General features: G+C 43.3%; 1 protein-coding gene across 1 annotated transcript in view; it reads right to left on the bottom strand.

Annotated features, from left to right (window-relative positions):
- Positions 1–1050: 1050 nt before the first annotated feature.
- Positions 1051–22147, bottom strand: part of LOC126262957 (uricase) — a 106726-nt gene continuing 85629 nt past the window's right edge. The window contains exons 3-7 of the mRNA XM_049959905.1: positions 19330–19768; positions 16937–17132; positions 14098–14284; positions 8402–8525; positions 1051–1569 (exon numbers count right to left, since the gene is read on the bottom strand). Of these exons, the coding sequence (XP_049815862.1) occupies positions 1396–1569; positions 8402–8525; positions 14098–14284; positions 16937–17132; positions 19330–19768 (1120 nt within the window). The 3' untranslated portion in view covers positions 1051–1395. The remainder of the gene's footprint in view (positions 1570–8401; positions 8526–14097; positions 14285–16936; positions 17133–19329; positions 19769–22147) is intronic.

Below are 22147 nucleotides of genomic sequence, written 5' to 3'. Positions count from 1 at the left end.
GGTTTATGCAAGATGGTGCCCGGCCACATCGCACGGCCGACGTCTTTAATTTCCTGAATGAATATTTCGATGATCGTGTGATTGCTTTGGGCTATCCGAAACACACAGGAGGCGGCGTGGATTGGCCTCCCTATTCGCCAGACATGAACCCCTGTGATTTCTTTCTGTGGGGACACTTGAAAGACCAGGTGTACCGCCAGAATCCAGAAACAATTGAACAGCTGAAGCAGTACATCTCATCTGCATGTGAAGCCATTCCGCCAGACACGTTGTCAAAGGTTTCGGGTAATTTCATTCAGAGACTACGCCATATTATTGCTACGCATGGTGGATATGTGGAAAATATCGTACTATAGAGTTTCCCAGACCGCAGCGCCGTCTGTTGTTGAAAATTGTAACTACTTTAATTTCGAAAGTTTGTCTGCCTGAAAATGTACTGTTGTCCCAAGCATATTGCAACAAACGGTGTATTTCTATCGCTGCTCGTTTAGTTTTTATTGCCGTTTCAAATATACCGGTCATTTTTGAAACACCCTATATATATATATATATATATATATATATATATATATATATATATATATATATATAATGACTTTTGAACACTATTAAGGTAAATACATTGTTTGTTCTCCATCAAAATCTTTCATTTCCTAAGTATACCTATCAGTAGTTAGTGCCTTCAGTAGTTAGAATCTTTCATTTAGCTGGGAGTATTGGCGCTCACTGTATTGCAGTAGTTCGAGTAACGAAGATTTTTGTGAGGTAAGTGATTCATGAAAGGTATAGGTTATTGTTAGTCAGGGCCATTCTTTTGTAGGGATTATTGAAAGGCAGTTTGCGTTCCGCTAAAAATATTGTGTGTCAGTTTAGTGTTGATTAGAATAAGTAAAGAGAGAAATATCTGAGTAGGTTCAGTTTTGCTCAACTGTTTGAAAAACAAATAACGTAGAGGTTTTCCAGCACAGCCATTCTTAATTTTTCTAAGGAGATGTTTCAAAATTAAAGGATGGAAATATACAACTGATAAGATATAGAAATGACATTACCTAAATTTTAATAAATAGTTTTATTGTAACTATCTTTATACAAATGTACAATCCTCCTTAGTAAGGGGCGTAAATTTACAATACTTAGTTGAAGTCTTATTTTTACAGACTAACCAATATAACTGATGGTTGCTCTGCCGCTCGAAAATTTCCATTATCTGTCCGCCAGGCAATCCCATTCCGTGTAAGTACAATACATTTTATTGAGCAACGTATATCGCCCGCGAGACTTTCGGTGCAGAAGAAACTACCAGCCCTGGCAAGCGGCAGCTGGGCGCACTTAGAAATTCGCGCATAGTGCCAACAAGCGCTCTCTGCCAATCTCGCGTCGCTATCGGCGTTGACGTCACAGCTTGGCCTTGAGATCCCTGCGGGCGAGCTTGGCGTGGATGATGCCGGACGGCTTGTCCACCGGCTCGTACACCTCCTTGTTGTCGTTGCCCACGATGCTGCGCGGGAACTTGCTCAGGTCGATCGTGAAGTAGTGCTTGTTGGGCATCCACATCTCGATCTGCGAAATCTGCAACGGGAGAACCTCGTTAGGTACGCTAATGCGCCGCTGGTATAAACTACATCCGTACTTTTCTAGTTCTTCACAGCAGAAAAGGAAGACTCCACCTTTCCAGATTTCCGAAAGGCGTTTAACACACAATTACGCTGGCGGCCAATAACCAATCTACGATCATAAGTATCTTAGGATATGTGCGAATTTGTCAATAAAATTATCATTAATAAATCCCAGTATGTTATATTGGACGGTAAATATTCAATAGTAATGAAATCACATGCGCTCCAAAGTAAGCCCATAATATTCTCAGTATGCATAAATGATTTACCAAAGTAGCTCAGCAACACTGTAAGATGGTTCACTGTTCATGCTGTCGTCTACAGCAAAGCATCGCCGCGGATTGGAACTCTTCTTACTTTGATTCGGGGATAATACATCAAAAAAATATGAGATTGTAGTGTATGCCTATGTGTCTGTCATCCTGTGTAGCAGAGTAAAACTGACGACTTGCTCCACTTATGTTGCAGTGTACCTCACTGGAACGGTATTTTAGTTCTTTTTGTACTTCTCATTCTCTAATCCAGTGGGATGTTTAAGTTCTAGCCCATTATAGAGTTGCAGCGATTTCCAGCCAGTCGTTAGATGAGCTATTGGTGGTAGCGCAGAGGGGTTCCTAATTGCGCATGAATGGGAGACGCGTACCAGTTTCCTTAGAACCAAGGGAAACCCCCCGAAAACATTGACCGGGACCGGGGATTGGCACTATCTTTAATTTATTTCTGAGATAATGTTATCCATTACTCCAAACAAAATTAAATATTTTTACGTGTTTATCGTTTGTTAGTGCACACACACACACACACACACACACACACACAGAGAGAGAGAGAGAGAGAGAGAGAGAGAGAGAGAGAGACACACACAGAGAGAGACAGAGAGAGAGAGACCTTACGTTAAAAGGTATGCCAAGCAGGTATCACTACACACCGGAAGCAACCGTGCGAAGTAGAAATTGAAACCAAACAAACTACTCTTCGGATAATCATTATCTGGGTTTTACGACAGTTCAATTTATTCTTTCAGTTACATTGAACACCAGTTTATCTGAAAATGGTTAATGGTTACATCTTGTTCTACTTATTATATCTCTGTATATAAAAAGAAACGTTCCGACTGACTGACTCCTCATCCCTCAGCCCAAACCGGTAAGAATAGAAAATTTGGAGAGGGTGTTTGCCTTACACTGTATGCATCGTTTAAGAATAGCTTTTTCGAAGGAAGGACGGAGGCTCGGGTTTAACGTCCCGTCGACATCAAGTCATTAGAGACGGAGCACAAACACTGATTGTATCAGGGATGGAGCGTGCCCTTTCAAAGGAAACATCGCGGCGTTTGCCTGGAGCAATTTAGGGAAATCACGGAAAACCTAAACCTGGATGGCTGGACGCATGTTTGAACCGTCGTTCTCCCGAATGTGAGTCCAGTGTGCTAACGGCTGCGCCAACTCGCTCGGTATTTTTCGAAATAGACCCCTAAGGGGATGAAATAGGGGATAACAGTTTTTTGAACTCTATTGCTATTAGGGCAATTTTGAAGCTAGAACTATGAAATTTGGTATTTGGCTTCTCCGTCAGAAATAAAAAGATACGCGTTTCAGTGTTCTTGGAAATTCAACGCCTAAAGGGTGAAACAGGGGGTGAAAATTTTATGAAAATATTTCGTTATCTCTGTTTGAAATAAGGAAATATGTGTTATGGGACGAAAGTTTCTGTGGAAAAATCACCACAAAAACTCAAAAGGCAAAACTTAAAAAAAAACTTCCTACTCCAGCTACTAGAATCACTTTTTGGTCAGAAGTACATTTGGAAAGGACTACTCTACTAGGCCTTAAAGGCAATCGAAGCAGAGGGCACTAAGCTAGTTTGCCATAAAAGCTAATTAAACGTCATAGGAACAATTCATCCAACTAGCGTCGACTGTAACTCCCAACACCATAACAAAAATAAAAGTGATAGGCGAATAGAAAAATGGTGAGGCTCATAAAAGCCGTTTCCCCTCTAGATGAGTAGGGAGCGATTAGAAGCAACATTAAGTAGTGCAAAAAGGTTGCGTGGCTTTCATTTCAGGTATAAGGTTGTTTGTGGCTAACATAACGGGAGGCCGAATCTCACAAGTGAAGAAGATGGAGCAGAAAAAGCGAAGGAACTGTGGTGCCTGGAGATCAAAATTACACAAATCAGGCGAAGTTCGGTAAAGGTAAGCAGGATAATGTAAGAGAAGGAAGTTTTTTCAGAAGAACAACTGCTGTCATCAAATTTTAAACAAGAACACATGGATACTTTTACGAGAATGTTTGTTGAAAGCATAGCACTGTGTAGTAAGAATACGTAGACAGCGGAAAAAGAAGAAAATATGACAATAGAAAGTCAGCAATAGTGAATGTTGTGGAGAAGCACTGTGGATATTCAGAGTAGCAAATAAAAAGAGCATTTGAGGGAAGCAGTCTACCAGGTGCTCTTCCAAGAAATTGATATACAAGTGCAGCAATCTAAGACTAATTCATTAGGTAATACAGAAAGCAGTAAAGAGGGAGATGTAGTTCACAGATTACACATATTGCTGTTGCCGTGGTCTTCACACCCAAGACTGGTTTAATGGAACTGTCCACGCAGATGTAATCTGTGTAAGCCTCCTCATCTCTACATAATGAAGACATTGGCTTAGTAGCCACGCATACATAATGCAACACTGGATATAAATAAATGGAGAATAACGTCGAAGCAGTCGTGTGACGACTCAAAAAGAGAGAAAATTTACTCTAAGCCACTATGATGCTTAGCGGCGAATCATCTCTTACCGCCAACTGTGCTCTTTACTTGCGACATTTCATAAAAGGAGTAGCTCTGAATATTTACTTCTTTGTGGGCACAAGATGATTATTTATTATCTTCTATTATTTAATATCTTCTCTGTGAAATTTAAGACTCATTAGTAACACTCTAAATAAACGACATTTTGTGTTAGTCACATTACTTTTTTTAAATCGCTTCGCATCGAACGGAGTGGGCCGTGACTAAGTTCTTTTTTTTATTAACTTTAAGTGAACTTACAGTGTGGCCAGCACCTAACTGCAGATGTAGTACATGTGATGATTCAACAGTTGTGTAATTAGACACGTAGTCTGAAGGACCTAGGTTAAAATTCTCGCCTAAGCATCCTGATTTATGTTTTCTTGAGAACGTAAAACCACTGCAGAAGAATTGTTAGATGTTTCCTTACTCGAAGAGAAGGTCGATTTCCTTAACTTATCGTTAATATGAGTATATATTCTTTCTCTAATAATCTGGAGTAAAATTTCACCCATGCTTCTGCTTTCAGCTCATTGCATCTCCCTGTGAACATCCTATCAACTTTATCAGCATTATTTTGCCACTCAAACAGAGGGACATGTATTGCGCTGTGGCATCATGCAGTGAGTACAATATTTCTATCAAGTACGCAAGACCTCTCACAACCTTCTCCTCACACTGCTGGCTACCAGGAGACATTGCAATTCAAGACGTAAAACACAAATTAATCCATCTAATGAAGAATACATCTGTTTTCCTAACAGTGTTGTGTAAATATTGTTTTATTCGTGTGAGATTAAGCAGATACAGCAATAACATACAGCTCAATCGCGAAATTCTCCTGCCGAAGAGAACGAAATATCGCGCTCACACTCGCTTCTCATGCCATGTCCTGTCACAAGCTCTCATCATTCGTGTTTGCGAGCGGTTTCGTCCCAAAACGAGAGTAATTAAAAAAGCCAACTCGGGGCGTGTGTGATATTAACACCCACTGACGAATTCCATAAAGCTTCCACCCGTGCAGAGTAGATAATTACCGTACACGCGGAAAATTAATCTGTGACAGCAATAATTCGTCGTTCGTCCTTTTTTAGAATCCCTGTCTTCCTCACCAGTAAGCTTATTAGTATTGTTTGTATGAGGGAAATGACGGTCATTGTTTATGAGCGATTTGCTTTGTCATGCCATTACTCAAAATGAAAATCCATTTCCAAATTAAATAACTGGTTGTATTTTGAAACTTCCTGGTAGATTAAAACTGTGTGCCCGACCGAGACTCGAACTCGGGACCTTGGCCGCGAAAGGCAAAGGTCCCGAGTTCGAGTCTCGGTCGGGCACACAGTTTTAATCTGCCAGGAAGTTTCATATCAGCGCACACTCCGCTGCAGAGTGAAAATCTCGTTCTGGTTGTATTTTGTTTACGAGAAGGCATATTGCTTGGGTAATATCTAAAGAAACAGAGAAACTGTAGGATAGGCAGCAAATGTATCATCACTCTCTCATTTACAATACTTGCAGAATACGTACCATAATACGTGTGTTCCACATTGGAATCCCCATATTGGAATTTCCATGACTGGAAATGTATGGTTGTAATTGTGTAACTGGCCTGCAGTTACACATTCTGCAACTATTTAAGCTGCATGTTCCAGAGGTAAAAGGCGTAATTACATTGCAGCGTACTTATTAATAATACAGGCACCGCTGTTTCGTATTTATTCGCCAAGACCAGACCCTCGAATCTCAACAAATATGTCCTTCGTGGACGGGAATGTACGTAATGTTCGAGTGTGGGTTGTGAAACACGGACGACGACTTATAAAAGTTTGGATCTGGTCGTGATTCGTGCACGAATAGACGAAGCGGTTAAGACGACCACTCGCGTAAAGCTAGAAACCAGTGTTCGAGTCCTGGTCCGGCACAAATTTTCACTGTCGTCATTCCGATATACAATCTTGTAAAGGTGCAATTGTAACCTAGCAAGGTGGCACATTGGTTAGCATACTGGACTCGGTTTCTGGAGGGCGACAGATCAAATCCGCGTCCGACCATCCAGATTCAGGCTTTCCGTGATTTCCCTGAATCGCTCCAGGGAGGACAAGGCCGATTTCCTCCCCCAAACTTACTAGAATCCTAGCTTTTGCTTCGAACGTAATGACATCGATATCGACGTAATGTTAAACATCTTCCTTCATCCTTTTTCGTAATTGTGCCACATGACTACACAAACAAATTCTAGTCAGGTGAAGTTCTGCTTCCACTTAATTATGTTTCGCTGTAATGGGCCAAACCCATACAGAACACAAAATTAAATAAAATCCATGTTCATAACATTATCGCCGGCCGCTGGTGGCCGAGCGGTTCTGGCGCTACAGTCTGGAACCGCGCGACCACTACGGTCGCAGGTTCGAATCCTGCCTCGGGCATGGATGTGTGTGTTGTCCTTAGGTTAGTTAGGTTTAAGTAGTTCTAAGTTCTAGGGGACTTATGACCTCAGCAGTTGAGTCCCATAGTGCTCAGAGCCATTTGAACCATAACATTATCTACAACGCTCATTCTCTTGCATTGAAATATAACCAGAAGATACAGTCGGGAATTTCCATCTACCGATCTCTAATTTTAATGCATGTGGTGTGATAATTGAATTACCTGGTATGTGATGCGAATCGTCAGGAACACTTGCAAAACGTTATTTTCATACCAAAAATGTTCTCATATTTCAATCCAATGTGAAACTAGTAATTTTATTACCATTTATAGTTAACTACGGCTACTGCTGTAGGATGGAAAATGCAAACGTGTTCTTAAAATTTGTCTCAATGAATATACGCAAGTACTTTCAGACAAGTACATGAGTGGTCCTAAAACCATCAGGCAAGTAGTAATATAACGCAAATGGAAGGAACACATATCAATGCAGAGGAAGTTTCATTGTTTGAAAAATAATTTCCTTTGACAAACTAGATAAATGTACAGTAATCCGTTTGTACAAATATTTTTAGCGGCTTACATACTAAGATGAAAAACATGTTTACGGAGGATGCAATAAATTCTGGACTGTTCCCTGTGACGAAGGCCAAATCATAAACAAGGAAACACATTGATAACTCCTCTTTGATATAAAAAATTCAAGCAGGAGTGCGTGGCCATCGGAAACTGAATACGGAACGCTTGGGCTCTCCAATAGTTCAATAAAAGTTTGAAAACTCATTACAGTGGTGGAATCGTAACTCTCAATGAACGACAAAATATTGATTACAACTCTTTGGCAAGACTGCGTAAAAGATGATCTGAATGATTTAGTCCTCACTATGTGGAAAAATCTCTTAGAAACTTTAGGTTACGTAAAGAGCTTTCACGAAGTTTCTCAAAAAGTACCAAATAAGAAAGTTCTGTGAAATAGATTAGAAGAGGTGCATTGTTAACAGCCATATGTTGGTGTCCTTGAATATAATTTGACATAATTTAAAAAAACTTCGAAGAGTACAATAAATACGACATTTGTTTCTACACATAAGTTGTTGAGCTCCTTTTAACATATCTCAATACGGATTCATTTGTACAACCCACCTGAGACAGCCCATGAAGTATCAGTTTTGCATATTATTTTTCGTGTTACAAATTGAAATTCAAACTACATTTACATCCACATGAATACTCTGGAAACCACTGTGAACACGAAGGCAGAGTAATTATAATTTTCCTGGCATGATCGACTGTCAGAATGGTACAACCTAAGAAGCTCAACAAGACACCTCTGGGAACAACATAAAGCATGTGAGAACCCAACAATGAGTCAGAATATATTATTCCCAAAATTACAGTATAAGCGAAACTGCAGTGTCAACTGACGTTTGGGAGACAGAGGTAGCTGCGAAAACTACTATGTACACGTCCTCCACATGCGTCGTTAAGGTCATTTTGTAGAAGACTGGAACTGTGGTAGTCCAATAACAGTTCTACTTCTCGAATAATGAACAGGGGTGGATACTGACCTGCTGGACTTTGTCGAGCACCATCTTCTCTGTGAGGTACAGAGTGTTCTGCACAGACGGCGAGAAGATGCCGGTGTCCGGCGGTCCAGCGAACTTGTCCAGGATGCACTCCTTCACCGCGTCCCTACAAATAGAAACAACAATCACATCTAGCTCCGTCTGAATGGGTCTCGATGTGGCCATAAATTTCAGGCCTAAAATTACTTTCTTCTCACCCACTACTTTAACGTCGTTCGTCGTAAAGAAAGTCAGCCTTCGGCTTACCAATTGTTTGCACTTCTAAATTACCGAAAATAACGACAGTTTCTTATAACATTTTACTGTAAAAAATGCTGCATCAGCAATGTCCTAAACAAACGTGTACATCACCTAAGGAACTTCATTATTGAGGTTATATGGTATTCAACTGTATAAAAAGTTTCTTCGTAACGTGACCTGTGACAGACATATAGGGCGCGTAGCATAATACGGACGCCTCTAATATACAGCATTATTCGTATATACCCCAAAGATTTCAGAAATGACTCCAAGAAAACTGCATGATATACCGAAAATGACCCATATCTGTGGGTAGAACATCTCTCCAAGTTTCGATTCGTAATACGCGCCGTAGCGTAGGTACAATACAATCAGTGTAATTGTAGGGGGCAGGCGTGTCGGAACATGCAGCATGCAGACAAGTCATCTGCCCCGTATTGTCCCTTCGAATTAGTTCACGCCTGTAGAATGTGTAAGTAGGCTGTTTAGGTTTTCATGTTGGTATCGCCAGGTAGCGCTCTGTATGAAAATCACTGACTGTGCTGTGTGCAGTCTGTGGTTGGTTTGCATTGTTGGAATATTTGCTATTGTAGTGTTGGACAGTCAGATGTGAACAGCGCGTAGCGTTGCGCAGTTGCAGGTGAGCCGCCAGCAGTGGTGGATGTGGGGAGAGAGATGGCAGAATTTTGAGAGCGGACGATCTGGACGTGTGTCCATCAGAAAGAGTAAATTTGTAATACTGGATATCATGAACTGATATATACACTCCTGGAAATGGAAAAAAGAACACATTGGCACCGGTGTGTCAGACCCACCATACATGCTCCGGACACTGCGAGAGGGCTGTACAAGCAATGATCACACGCACGGCACAGCGGACACACCAGGAACAGCGGTGTTGGCCGTCGAATGGCGCTAGCTGCGCAGCATTTGTGCACCGCTGCCGTCAGTGTCAGCCAGTTTGCCGTGGCATACGGAGCTCCATCGCAGTCTTTAACACTGGTAGCATGCCGCGACAGCGTGGACGTGAACCGTATGTGCAGTTGACGGACTTTGAGCGAGAGCGTATAGTGGGCATGCGGGAGGCCGGGTGGACGTACCGCCGAATTGCTCAACACGTGGGGCGTGAGGTCTCCACAGTACATCGATGTTGTCGCCAGTGGTCGGCGGAAGGTGCACGTGCCCGTCGACCTGGGACCGGACCACAGCGACGCACGGATGCACGCCAAGACCGCAGGATCCTACGCAGTGCCGTAGGGGACCGCACCGCCACTTCCCAGCAAATTAGGGACACTGTTGCTCCTGGGGCATCGGCGAGGACCATTCGCAACCGTCTCCATGAAGCTGGCCTACGGTCCCGCACACCGTTAGGCCGTCTTCCGCTCACGCCCCAACATCGTGCAGCCCGCCTCCAGTGGTGTCGCGACAGGCGTGAATGGAGGGACGAATGGAGACGTGTCGTCTTCAGCGATGAGAGTCGCTTCTGCCTTGGTGCCAATGATGGTCGTATGCGTGTTTGGCGCCGTGCAGGTGAGCGCCACAATCAGGACTGCATACGACCGAGGCACACAGGGCCAACACCCGGCATCATGGTGTGGGGAGCGATCTCCTACACTGGCCGTACACCACTGGTGATCGTCGAGGGGACACTGAATAGTGCACGGTACATCCAAACCGTCATCGAACCCATCGTTCTACCATTCCTAGACCGGCAAGGGAACTTGCTGTTCCAACAGGACAATGCACGTCCGCATGTATCCCGTGCCACCCAACGTGCTCTAGAAGGTGTAAGTCAACTACCCTGGCCAGCAAGATCTCCGGATCTGTCCCCCATTGAGCATGTTTGGGACTGGATGAAGCGTCGTCTCACGCGGTCTGCACGTCCAGCACGAACGCTGGTCCAACTGAGGCGCCAGGTGGAAATGGCATGGCAAGCCGTTCCACAGGACTACATCCAGCATCTCTACGATCGTCTCCTTGGGAGAATAGCAGCCTGCATTGCTGCGAAAGGTGGATATACACTGTACTAGTGCCGACATTGTGCATGCTCTATTGCCTGTGTCTATGTGCCTGTGGTTCTGTCAGTGTGATCATGTGATGTATCTGACCCCAGGAATGTGTCAATAAAGTTTCCCCTTCCTGGGACAATGACTTCACGGTGTTCTTATTTTAATTTCCAGGAGTGTATATGATGACTTTTGAACATTATTAAGGTAAATACATTATTTGTTCTCTATCAAAATATTTCGTTTGCTAACTATGCCCATCAGTAGTTAGTGCCTTCAGTAGTTAGAATCTCTTATTTATCTGGCAGTATTGGCGCTCGCTGCATTGCAGTAGTTCGAGTAACGAAGATTTTTGTGAGGTAAGTGATTAATGAAAGCTATAGGTTACTGTTAGTCAGGGCTATTCTTTTGTAGGGATTATTGAAAGTCAGAGTGCGTTGCGCTAAAAAAATATTATGTGTCAGTTTAGTGTTGATCAGAATAAGTAAAGAGAGAAATGTCTGAGTTCGTTCACTTCTGCTCAGCTTTTTGAAAATCAAATAACGTAAGGAGTTTTCCAGCACAGTAAAATATAAATTTTCCTAAGGGAATGTTTCATAGAAGGTAGCCCAAAGAAAAGATTTACAATCTAGGTTTTAGATGTTGCGCCTTCCCAGGGGAATCCAATGAATTTCTCTTGCTCTTCATCCCGTAATAGAGCTTAAATTGAGAGTTTATAATGTGAGGAACATGGAGAGACGCTGACGTCTGTCTATTGTTTTTCCGCAGTTGTCTTCTGAAATCCTGTAGATATTTATGAATAACGCTGTCTTACGAAGGATTTCGCAAATGACAGCACGTTAAGGATACATAATACCCCTAATTTTCTTAACTGGCGATATTTTTAAATTGTGGTTTTCTTGAAGCACTTGACAGCCGTAGTACAGCAACGCTTTACAAATTATTCACACAGTACGCAAAATGCAAGCCGTCGGAAAATCTGTTTCCTCTTGGCTGAGCGATGTACAGCCGAAATATTAGAAGAAGAAGAAGCTGAATTTATGAGACTACACACCAGAAATTTAATGAAGCAAGTTCAGTTTCGCCTTCCATTGCCGAATAAACATACAAAAACCGAAGAAGATTGCACTGGAGCAGCAAGTCTTCATATAGAGCACATTTCTAATCTCTTTCATCGAAATGTTTAACGGCATACATTAAGAACTTCATATCTTCTTTCTCTTTCACTATCGAGCTCTCAAAGGTTTTTAACAAATGCACACCTTTTGCTTTAAAAATAAGTTATAAATTACGTCAGTATCTCTCTACAAAAAAATCGAGTGTTAATTAAGCGCAAAATATCCTGAGACTTCATTCCGTGGGATCATGACCACTTGGTCTAAGTGTGGATGACAGCTGCTTTTTTGTCTGTACCAAAAAAATTTTGAGCGTTTTTATTTGTTTCAGTTAATATCTGTAATTAATTTTAAACACGGATTCGTAGCACCACTCGTTACACGAGGCTTCTCACAAACGATAATTTAGCCGTCAGTTCAATTCTGCCAAGATTAGCAAGAGCTCAGAAAATTAAAATACTGTTTTTGTGCGTCGGGCCTTCATATGATGGTATGTCAATAACAAAACAGCCTACACCCAATTAGCCTTGCGCACGTTTTCGAACAGCGAAAACTGATACACTATCTGGAGGATATGGGATTCGTATTGCCCCAGACATCCTGATTTAAGTTTTCCTTGAGTTTCTCAATCACCTTTGTACAGTGATGGGCTAATTTATTTATCTCTTTCAGGCTTCTAGATGGTAAACCTACCTCTGATAACATTGTCATCATCAAGATGTTAGACTCCAACCTTTTTCATTCCTTCTGACGTAGGGGAGTTGGCATAAGGGGCTAGCTGGCACACATCTTCTATTTCCTGCCACCGCGGAGCTAGTGCACTCCCATCGTGCTAGAAATGAGTATTTATAAAGGCGAACCATCCACTATAATTTTGCTTGGAAATGTCACGAAGGAAGGGCGAAAGTTTCATGATTTTCTGACTGGTGAGTAAATTTTTTTATCGTGAATTTTTTTGTTCTGGTGAATCTGTAGATCAAATTTAGAAGCTACTGATAATAATTTTCGAAAGTGTGGTTAACTGGAGTTGCATGCATGTATTACAATCTTTTGTTTCTGATGTACGGGATCGTGTGGTACCCACTTCGTTTATGATATCCATTTGGCACAGTTAGGTATGGGATCAGTTGACAAAGCTTTACCAGCAGATCACATCGAACAAAACCGACAACGAATGTCTCACAACCTCAAGGGCATCCCGATCACCATAAATATTTTTAAACGATTGTTTTGGCGATTTACTATGCGAGTCAGTACCCAGCGAAGATTGTCGAACCGACAACAATGAGGTTCGCGTGTCCACTACGGTCGAAAAGAGGAAATTTGGAGATGGCCAGACGACGATGATTCGTATTGGTGCGACCACAGTAAAATTGCGGGAAAATTCAATTCACATGGTCAAATATACGAGCGAACAACTTCTATATTCGTAGGAGATTTAAAACATTTAACTGATTCTATTTGAATAATTACAAGTAGCTATAATAAGCAGAACCTATTTTTCTTGAAGAAGTCATTCTTTGGCCAGATATTTAATTTCATAAAGTTGTTTATGAACTTAAGTAGAATTTATTTTTGATCAAGTGTTACTTCTTCACAAGGTATTTAGGTTTTGAAGAATTTATTCTTTGAAAAGAAAGTTATCGCAAGTTTTGATAAAATAATATGTTTTTCCTCTAAAACTGCTGTGTTCTGCGTAAGTATCCACATCAGGTTATGCCAATTCACCAATAGGGGTATGCCAACTAACCCCGCATCCCGAGATAGTTGGCATAGTTCCAAACTTTTAGGAAAAATGGCCGTGTTTTAATAAACAACAATTTTACCAGCTGTCAGCGGAGTTCTTTCTAAATGTTTTTCGGCTACGTATTCGGTACGCAGCTCGTGGTCTTGCGGTATCGTTCTCGCTTCCCGCGCACACTCGATTCCCGATGGGGTCAGGGTCTTTTCCTGCCTCGAGGTGACTGGGTGTTGTTGTGTCGTCTTCATCATCATCATCATTCATCCCCATTCTGGTCGGAGGAAGGCAATGGCAATCCAACTCCAGTAGGATCTTGCCTAGGAAGTCGGTGCGGGTCTCTCGCATCGTCCCCTACGCTCCTCGGAGTATGGGACCTCATCATCATCATTTAATTAATCGGTCCTACATGATTTTGTAATCAATAAGCTAAGATAATTGCGGTATTCACCAGAATCTCTCGAAGTATTACACAAAAAATAGAAAAATGAAAAATCAAAATCCATGCCAACCAGCCCTGGTCTCCACTACTTGTAAACATGACAGGGCAGTCACCGGTGAGGCAACAGGCACACTCACCAGACTTTGTCGAAGTTGACGCCGTTGGCGGTGGAGTAGTCCCACGTGGCGCTGACGATGGTGCTGAAGATCCTGTCGTTGGCGTCGGGCAGCGTGCGGTACTCGTCCTGGATGAAGTCCTTGAAGGCTGACTGCGTTGTCTTGAGGACACGCAGGTCGCGTAGCCCGCCCTTTATTTTGGGCCGCTCTGCAAAAGGACAACAGGGTTTCAAGTAAGTTACATCTGTCACGAAACTTATAAAAGCTACCCCCTGAAACCAAGGAACGGTTGTATTGGTACTCATTAATGCGAGTATGGAAGGAAGACGGGGATGCAGTTCCAAGGGCACGACGCGTCAGTGTGATCTTGCACAGTGTGAGCTAAAGACTTAAAATTAAGTACATTCTACCTTCGAGGGGTAAGATCCGTTTCCCTAAGGGCAGTAGCCTAACGCTTCATATCTGAACTGGTTAGGATGTCGACTCAACAGTAACTACGAAGAAATTGGAACGCCGAACCGTATCGTTCGGTACTGTATTCATTTCAAGGACGCCACCGAATACGGAGTAACAAATACCGGTAGGGGACAGCACAGAACACGTCTTAATTGGCAGGAGATAAACATAATAGCTGAAAATATGTCCAGGAGAGAACTGGAAATTTATCTTTATAGGAGAAACACCGAAGGTCCATAAAGAATTTATTACATAAATGAATGTAATTAAGTTCGGACGTCTCCACGACCGGTGTTATTTTGGATATAATTTCGGTTATTGGGCCGCATCATTGTAATTACTAAAGCACCTAACTTGACGACGTGTGGACTGACTTGCTGTGGTTCTCTTCAGGGCGGTGAATGTAATTTTGGATATTGGGTCGCGTCATTGCAACTGCTAAATCGGCTAAATCATCGACGTTATTACCGACTTCCTGCGCTCCTCTGCAAGGGGGTTCACCGCCCTGAAGAGACCGCAGAAAGTCGGTCGAAACGTCGGCAGCTTAGCTGTTTCAGTAGTTACAATGACGGCGGCCATTACAAAAAATTATTTATCTAAAACGAATGTAAGCAAAGCTCGGGCGTAGACGTATGCTGAACTTCATGTGGTGGGGTGTCAAGCGTGGGCCCCAGAGATGTCGTCTGTGACATGTTGCGAAACAGCGACGAGACAACACAGGAAGGCCAGACACTCTCAGCCCTTGCACCGTACTCCATACTGGAGACACGAATGCAACTCCATAGCCGGAGGACGTCCGGCAGTGATGGCAGCACAAAGTGGTACTGTGACAACATATTGTTGATCAGTGGGAAGCACTGCAGGTGCTTCGGGATTTCAACTTCTTAGCCTCGTCGTGGTCTTCCAGATTTCAGGAAAGCTATCCTAGTGCCGGAAGCCATAAATCTCACGCTATCATTTTTTGAAGCAAATTATAACTAAGACAGGACTAAAATCTTTATTACTAATTAATAAGTTTATTAATTAGGAAGAAATGAATTAGCACGAAACTTTCAGAATAATTACGAAATAAAATTACAGAATGGTAACTATTAAAATAATAAAAAATTCAGTCTGATATAATTTTTAAGTGGTTACATTGTATATATACAAGCAATAAATAGGTAAAACTCTGCGTATGTGGAATATATCTTCAAAAATGAAAATAAAAATCCACTGATTACTGATTAGGTGAAAACTAAAAGGGAAAGCTATTGTCTTTTACGTTTCAACTTTTAATATAAGAAGATTCGGAAACAAATTGCGAGTACCAGCGGAGCTAATCTAGTTTACTGCAATTTGCAGAAAGACACTACGATTTAGTTCCAATGGAAGGTATTAGATGGGTTCAAAAATGGCCCTGAGCACTATGGGACTTAACATCTGAGGTCAACAGTCCCCTAGAACTTCCAAGTACTTAAACCTAACTAACCTAAGGACACGACACACATCCATGCCTGAGGCAGGATTCGAACCTGCGACCGTAGGCACCAGATGGGAATTACAAGTTGTGAAGATATGAAAAACCTCAGGGCCGTAGAAGAGGATGCAAAAGTAGAATAAAATTATATAATTGCTTGCTCAGTGAGAGAAACCTGGCGAGACAAGGCTCGCATAAAAAGAATAAAACTGGAGCACTGAATATACAGTTATTTTAATGAAACGTGAATTTGTGTTTGGCGGGGACATCGACAAGTAAAGTTGTCTTATAAGGATACTGAATAATTAACGAATGGCGAATACTTCCACTGAACGAAAAGCGTAAATTTACGAGAACATTTTTTGCTTGTAAGTCTTTGGAAGTTTCCTATGTGTGTCAAATTTACAATAGTTTGATGAATAACTTCGCCACCCTATTGCGATTGATTGATTGTTACTATTAATTCAGAGCGAATCTATATCGAGAGAAATGGTGCTGCAGTTGTTACTAGCATAATTAAATCCCTATCGACACTTCTTGAAACAGGCTTCTTACAGTTTGCCTAAATCACACTAACAGAAATTCTGGTATTATTCCTCTAAAGCAATGAACAAAAAAAAATCGTTCTCATCTTTTTCTGAACCAATCGTGCTAGTAGTTACTTGTATACCAACAACCGAAATGTTAAAAGTAGGTTCATAGTTCTTATTTTCCTCAATGGATCTTCGCTGGAGAAGGAAAAGGAGAAGTCCAACGGAGATAAAACAAGTAAATACGGTAAAATAGATCTCAAAGGAAAGGAAGTATTCAAGAAAATGGCTTTCCTTAGAGAAAATTATTCTATAAGCACGAAACAGTAATGGTTGTAATCTGATAGGATATTAAACTGTTTAACGAAGCATGCATGCAGCCACAGTGTATTGTACTTCCGGAAGTTGTGCTCACCGTTTCTGGCCTGCGTGACGGTGCAGAACCTATAGGCTGTGGGAGAGAAGATGAAGGCGTGGTTGTGAGGCCGCTCGTCGGATTGCAGCCTCTCCCAGGGGTACTCCTCCACGTGTACGGAGACCTCCTCCACGTGTCGGTACGTGTACAGAAAGTGGCTGCACACCAGCAACCCGAAGTCTTCCGGTGATTCCACCTGCGATACAGAAACACTTCTTCAAAGGCCGCGTCACACGTTTCCCTATCCGTAATCACCATGGTTTGTGTGAGCCGCAACAGACAGGAAAGAAGCATCATCGTCCGGGACGTACAGAGAGGTTAAGCGCAGAAAATATTTTTGAAGTGCTATTCTTTCGTTCAAACTCCGTGCATATTTAAAGCAGTCTTTATGTTATCTCTATCGCAAAGGCGTCGAAAGAAGCGGTGAAATGTAGATAACAGGTGCTGCGACGACCTTCCCATTGTGTGACACGTTGACGGTGGTGCTAGGTAGAACTGTGGTGATATTTGGTGCCTTACAATTCACATGAACTTCTGAGCTGTGGTCTATTTTCGGCATGTTTCGACACCTTGCTGTCAGAAGTGCCGCCGGGCGCAAGAGTGATGTTGAAGAGCGACACACTTTTGCACCATTACAGAGGAAGGCTACAGACACTTTTGAGCCAAATTTCAAATGTCTTCGTCGCAATGGGAGACTATTACGGGGTTTTAAGAAAGTAGCCCTTTAATTGTGTTCCGCAGTGTAAAACGCCTCAAGGCCGACCCAAAAAGCCTGTACGTTTTTTTCTCCGCCGCCGACCGAAAAGTGGAAAAGTGAAGTGTGCAGTGATAAATAAACAGGTATTTATTTTAACTTTCTCATGCGACAACTCAACCAACTTCTGAATATTTTATGGTGGGTGGTGCGCGTTATGTGATTTCTTATAGCCGCTGTGCCTGCCTACATTGGCAGTTTTGAGCCCATCCACTGTGTCCGTGGCTTGTTGAAGCGGACCGCTTTGAGCAATGGCTTTTTATGAGTGGACTTCCTCTCTTTGTAGCATATTGTAACTAAACCATTGGAATTAACAACTGTTAGGGAGAGGAAATATTTGGACCCAAAATACATATTCTCAAGAAAAGTTGAAAAAATGCAAAGTTGTTCATAGGTTGCTCCAGGGATTCAGAAAATTAGAAGACACAGAGAAAAATGACACACATTGTCGAATATAGCATCTCCCCAAGGTTCGGTTGTAATATGCCCAGCAGTTTAGTTGCAAAGCGCACGACTAGAGGGCAAGCATGTCAGAACACGTAGACAAATCAGCTGCTCCATACTGATGCATCGAATTAGTACGCACCTGTAGGTAGGCAACTCAATGAACAGATTTGCGAAGTGGTCCACTGTCACTGCCCTTTCCCGATCAGCAATGAATTTCACGCACGTGCTCCTCCGCCCATATTGACGCGTGTCGCCTCACAAACGGTGCCCGTATTAAGCATTTGTAGTCTGAGTTGCAATGCTGGAGACGTGCTCTATCCACGACGTGTGTCTGTTTCCTATACATCTAGATCTACATCTACATCTACATTTATACTCCGCAAGCCATCCAACGGTGTGTGGCGGTGGGCACTTTACGTGCCACTGTTATTACCTCCCTTTCCTGTTGCAGTCGCGTATGGTTCGCGGGAATAACGAGTGCCGGAAAGCCTCCGTACGCGCTCGAATCTCTCTAATTTTACATTCGTGATCTCCTCTGGAGGTATAAGTAGGGGGAAGCAATATATTCGATACCTCAGCCAGAAACGCACCCTCTGGAAACCTGGACAGCAACATACACCGCGATGCAGAGCGCCTCTCTTGCAGACTCTGCCACTTGAGTTTTCTGAACATCTCCGTAACGCTATCAAGCTTACCAAATAACCCTGTGACGAAACGCGCCGCTCTTCTTTGGATCTTCTCTACCTCCTCCGTCAACCCGACCTGGTACGGATCCCACACTGATGAGCAATACTCAAGTATAGATCGAACGAGAGTTTTGTAAGCCACCTCCTTTGTTGATGGACTACATTTTCTAAGGACTCTCCCAATTAATCTCAGCCTGGCACCCGTCTTACCAACAATTAATTTTATATGATCATTCCACTTCAGATCGTTGCATACGCATACTCCCAGATATTTTACAGAAGTAACAGCTACCAGTGTTTGTTCTGGTATCATATAATCATACAGTAAAGGATCCTTCTTTCTTTGTATTCGCAATACATTACATCTGTCTGTAGCTTCAAGCAGCCGTCTTCTGAAGTTCCCAGAGTTACTGACGAATAACACTATAGAAAGTATTGGGTTAACCTCGCCTCTGTCTGTCACGGACAGGAGGCTCGGAATGGCACGGCAGGAGCGCGGTACTTACGCCGTGCTTCTTGGCGAGCACGTAGACGGTGTTCTTCTGGGTGTCGGTGGCGATGATGTGGCGATTGTCGCCGGCCAGGTAGTCGCGCTTGGAGTTGAGGCGCAGGTGGGTGTTGACCTCGTACTCGCGGATGGAGTGGGTGGCCCCGTCGCGCTTGACGTGCAGCAGCTTGACGTAGTTCTTGCCGTAGCCGTACTCGTGCAGCTCGTAGCGAGCCTCCCCTGCCGCCGGTTCGGCGTCGGCGTCGCCGGCCGGCCGCGGGTCCGGCAGCGTCGGCTCCGCCCCCGGCGCCGGGGGCGGCAGCTGCGCCGGCAGGCGGCCCACGCGGGGGCGGCGCTCCGCCGCAGGCACCTCGAGCGCCGTGCCCAGCGCCGACACTGGCAGGCCGCCGCCGGCGCGCATGTGCTGGTGCGTCTTGTTGACGCCCACGCCGTTCATCCTGTACATAGCAAGGACTCGTTAGTAACACTCTGCACAGAAGACATAAAACATGACCGCCTAAATGCAGTGCTAATAGAGCCAACAGTTAAAAATTACTTTTTTGGGATATTCTGCGACCTGTATGAGACGCAAAATTGTATTTGGGATACTAAAATGTTATGGCATTAAACAGCGTGGAGGGAGTCTAAGGTTCTCAAAGGAAAGAATGAAATGTGTGTGTATGGTCAGGACCTCCCGTTGGGTAGAGTGGCTGCCTGGATGCAGGTCTTTTCAATTGAAGCCACTTCAATGACTTGCGTGTCGGTGAAGATGAAATGATGGTGTAGACAATAAAACACCAAGTCTCCAAGCAGAGAAAATCTTAGACCCAGCCGGGAATCGAGCGCAGACTTCTCATATGGTACTCAACTATGAAGGCAGACTCCCAGAGTAAGACAGAGGGTATGTTGATACGCTGCATCACAGGTATAAATGATATAACGGGAGTTGTTATTTAGCGTATCATGAAATTAAATTACATACACATATGTACAAATTGACACACAAGAAACTTAAATTTGTCTTTACAACTGAATATCCAGTCCTTCAATCCAGCGCACTGCATCTGGAGTTGCTAACAGGAAGTCCTCTTTGGCGCCGTGATAGGCTCGAATCCTGAATTCACTGACAATGTGGTGAACAGTCTGGTATAGAGCCCCACAGTCACAGGCTGGATCAGGCAGCTTCTTCCACTTAAAGAGAGCAACCCTGCATCGGCCATGGCCAGTACGGATTCTGTTGAGAGTAGTCCAGGTCTTGCGTAGTAGGTCGAATCCACTTGGAAGTTTAGCACCTGAGAGGATGTTATGCAGGTGCACATCTGTCACTGCTTCCCACCGACCTTTCCATTCTTCAAGATGTTTGAAATCCTTAGCAACCATGTCAGCAGCATAGCACAGAGTTGCATGGCGTGATTTCAGTCTCTTACGATTTAAAAGTGGCAGGTCGCTATGCACGGGTAGGATAGAATTCCTGGAGATCTTGTGGAATTCTCTCATAAGGGCAGCACATTTGCGTAGATCAGGAGGCATTATACCGGTTAACAGTGGAAGCCAATAAACTGGAGTAGATCTGATTGCACCAGATATTATGCGCATTGTCGTATTCAGCTGGGTATCAACAAGCCTTGTATGATGACTGTTCGTCCAAAAAGGTGCACAATACTCAGCACTTGAGTACACCAAGCCCAGAGCTGAAGATCGCAGAGTGGTTGCTGAAGATCTCGAGGTAGTTCAGCATAGCTTATGGGGGATGTTGTTTCCAGTCCTCAACTTTTGAGCTAAGTTAAGAAGGTGTTGTTTGAAGCATAGTGTACGATCCAGGATGACACCAAGATATTTTGGGTTCCAATTATTACGAAGAATTCTGCCTCTGAAACTTACTTCGAGTTTTAGTTCGCCAACCGGTTATTCAGATGGAAGGAACACACTTCTGTTTTACTCACACTGGGTTGGAGTCTCCAGATTTTGTAGTAATTATCTAATGCAGACAGGTCATTGGCTAGAATCTCTTCTGGCAATGACATATCAACTAAATAGCAGAAACAGTTCTTTTTAGAGCTCATTAACAAGAAACATTGGATCAACTATAATGGGAGTAGGACTCGTTTGGACTAAGAAGGCAGGACAGTACAGCGATACGATTGTTCTCATCAGAAGCGACAGAAACCGATAACAGTAGGTTACGTACACACACCAACGTAGCGAGCAGAAAATGAAGAGACTGAGAAAGTATATGAGGATACTGAACGGGAAATTCCGTGATTAAGCAAGATGAAAAACTAATAGTCATGCGGTTGGAAGAGAAGGAATAGAAGGAAAGGTTGCGGGGGAATATGGACTTGGTAGTAGAAATAAGAGAAGAGAAACACTAATTTAGTTCCGCAATAAATTTCAATTAGTAACAGCGAATACTCTGTTCAAGAAGCACAAGAGGAAGAGGTATACTTGGAAAAGTCCGGAAGATACGGAAGATATCAGTTACACTTCTGGAAATGGAAAAAAGAACACATTGACACCGGTGTGTCAGACCCACCATACTTGCTCCGGACACTGCGAGAGGGCTGTACAAGCAATGATCACACGCACGGCACAGCGGACACACCAGGACCCGCGGTGTTGGCCGTCGAATGGCGCTAACTGCGCAGCATTTGTGCACCGCCGCCGTCAGTGTCAGCCAGTTTGCCGTGGCATACGGAGCTCCATCGCAGTCTTTAACACTGGTAGCATGCCGCGACAGCGTGGACGTGAACCGTATGTGCAGTTGACGGACTTTGAGCGAGGGCGTATAGTGGGCATGCGGGAGGCCGGGTGGACGTACCGCCGAATTGCTCAACACG

This window comes from Schistocerca nitens, chromosome 6 (genome assembly GCF_023898315.1).
Source record: "Schistocerca nitens isolate TAMUIC-IGC-003100 chromosome 6, iqSchNite1.1, whole genome shotgun sequence".
Lineage (NCBI taxonomy): Eukaryota > Metazoa > Arthropoda > Insecta > Orthoptera > Acrididae > Schistocerca > Schistocerca nitens.
Note: the sequence above shows the minus strand (reverse complement) of the source record. Positions and strands in the feature narration are given on the sequence as shown.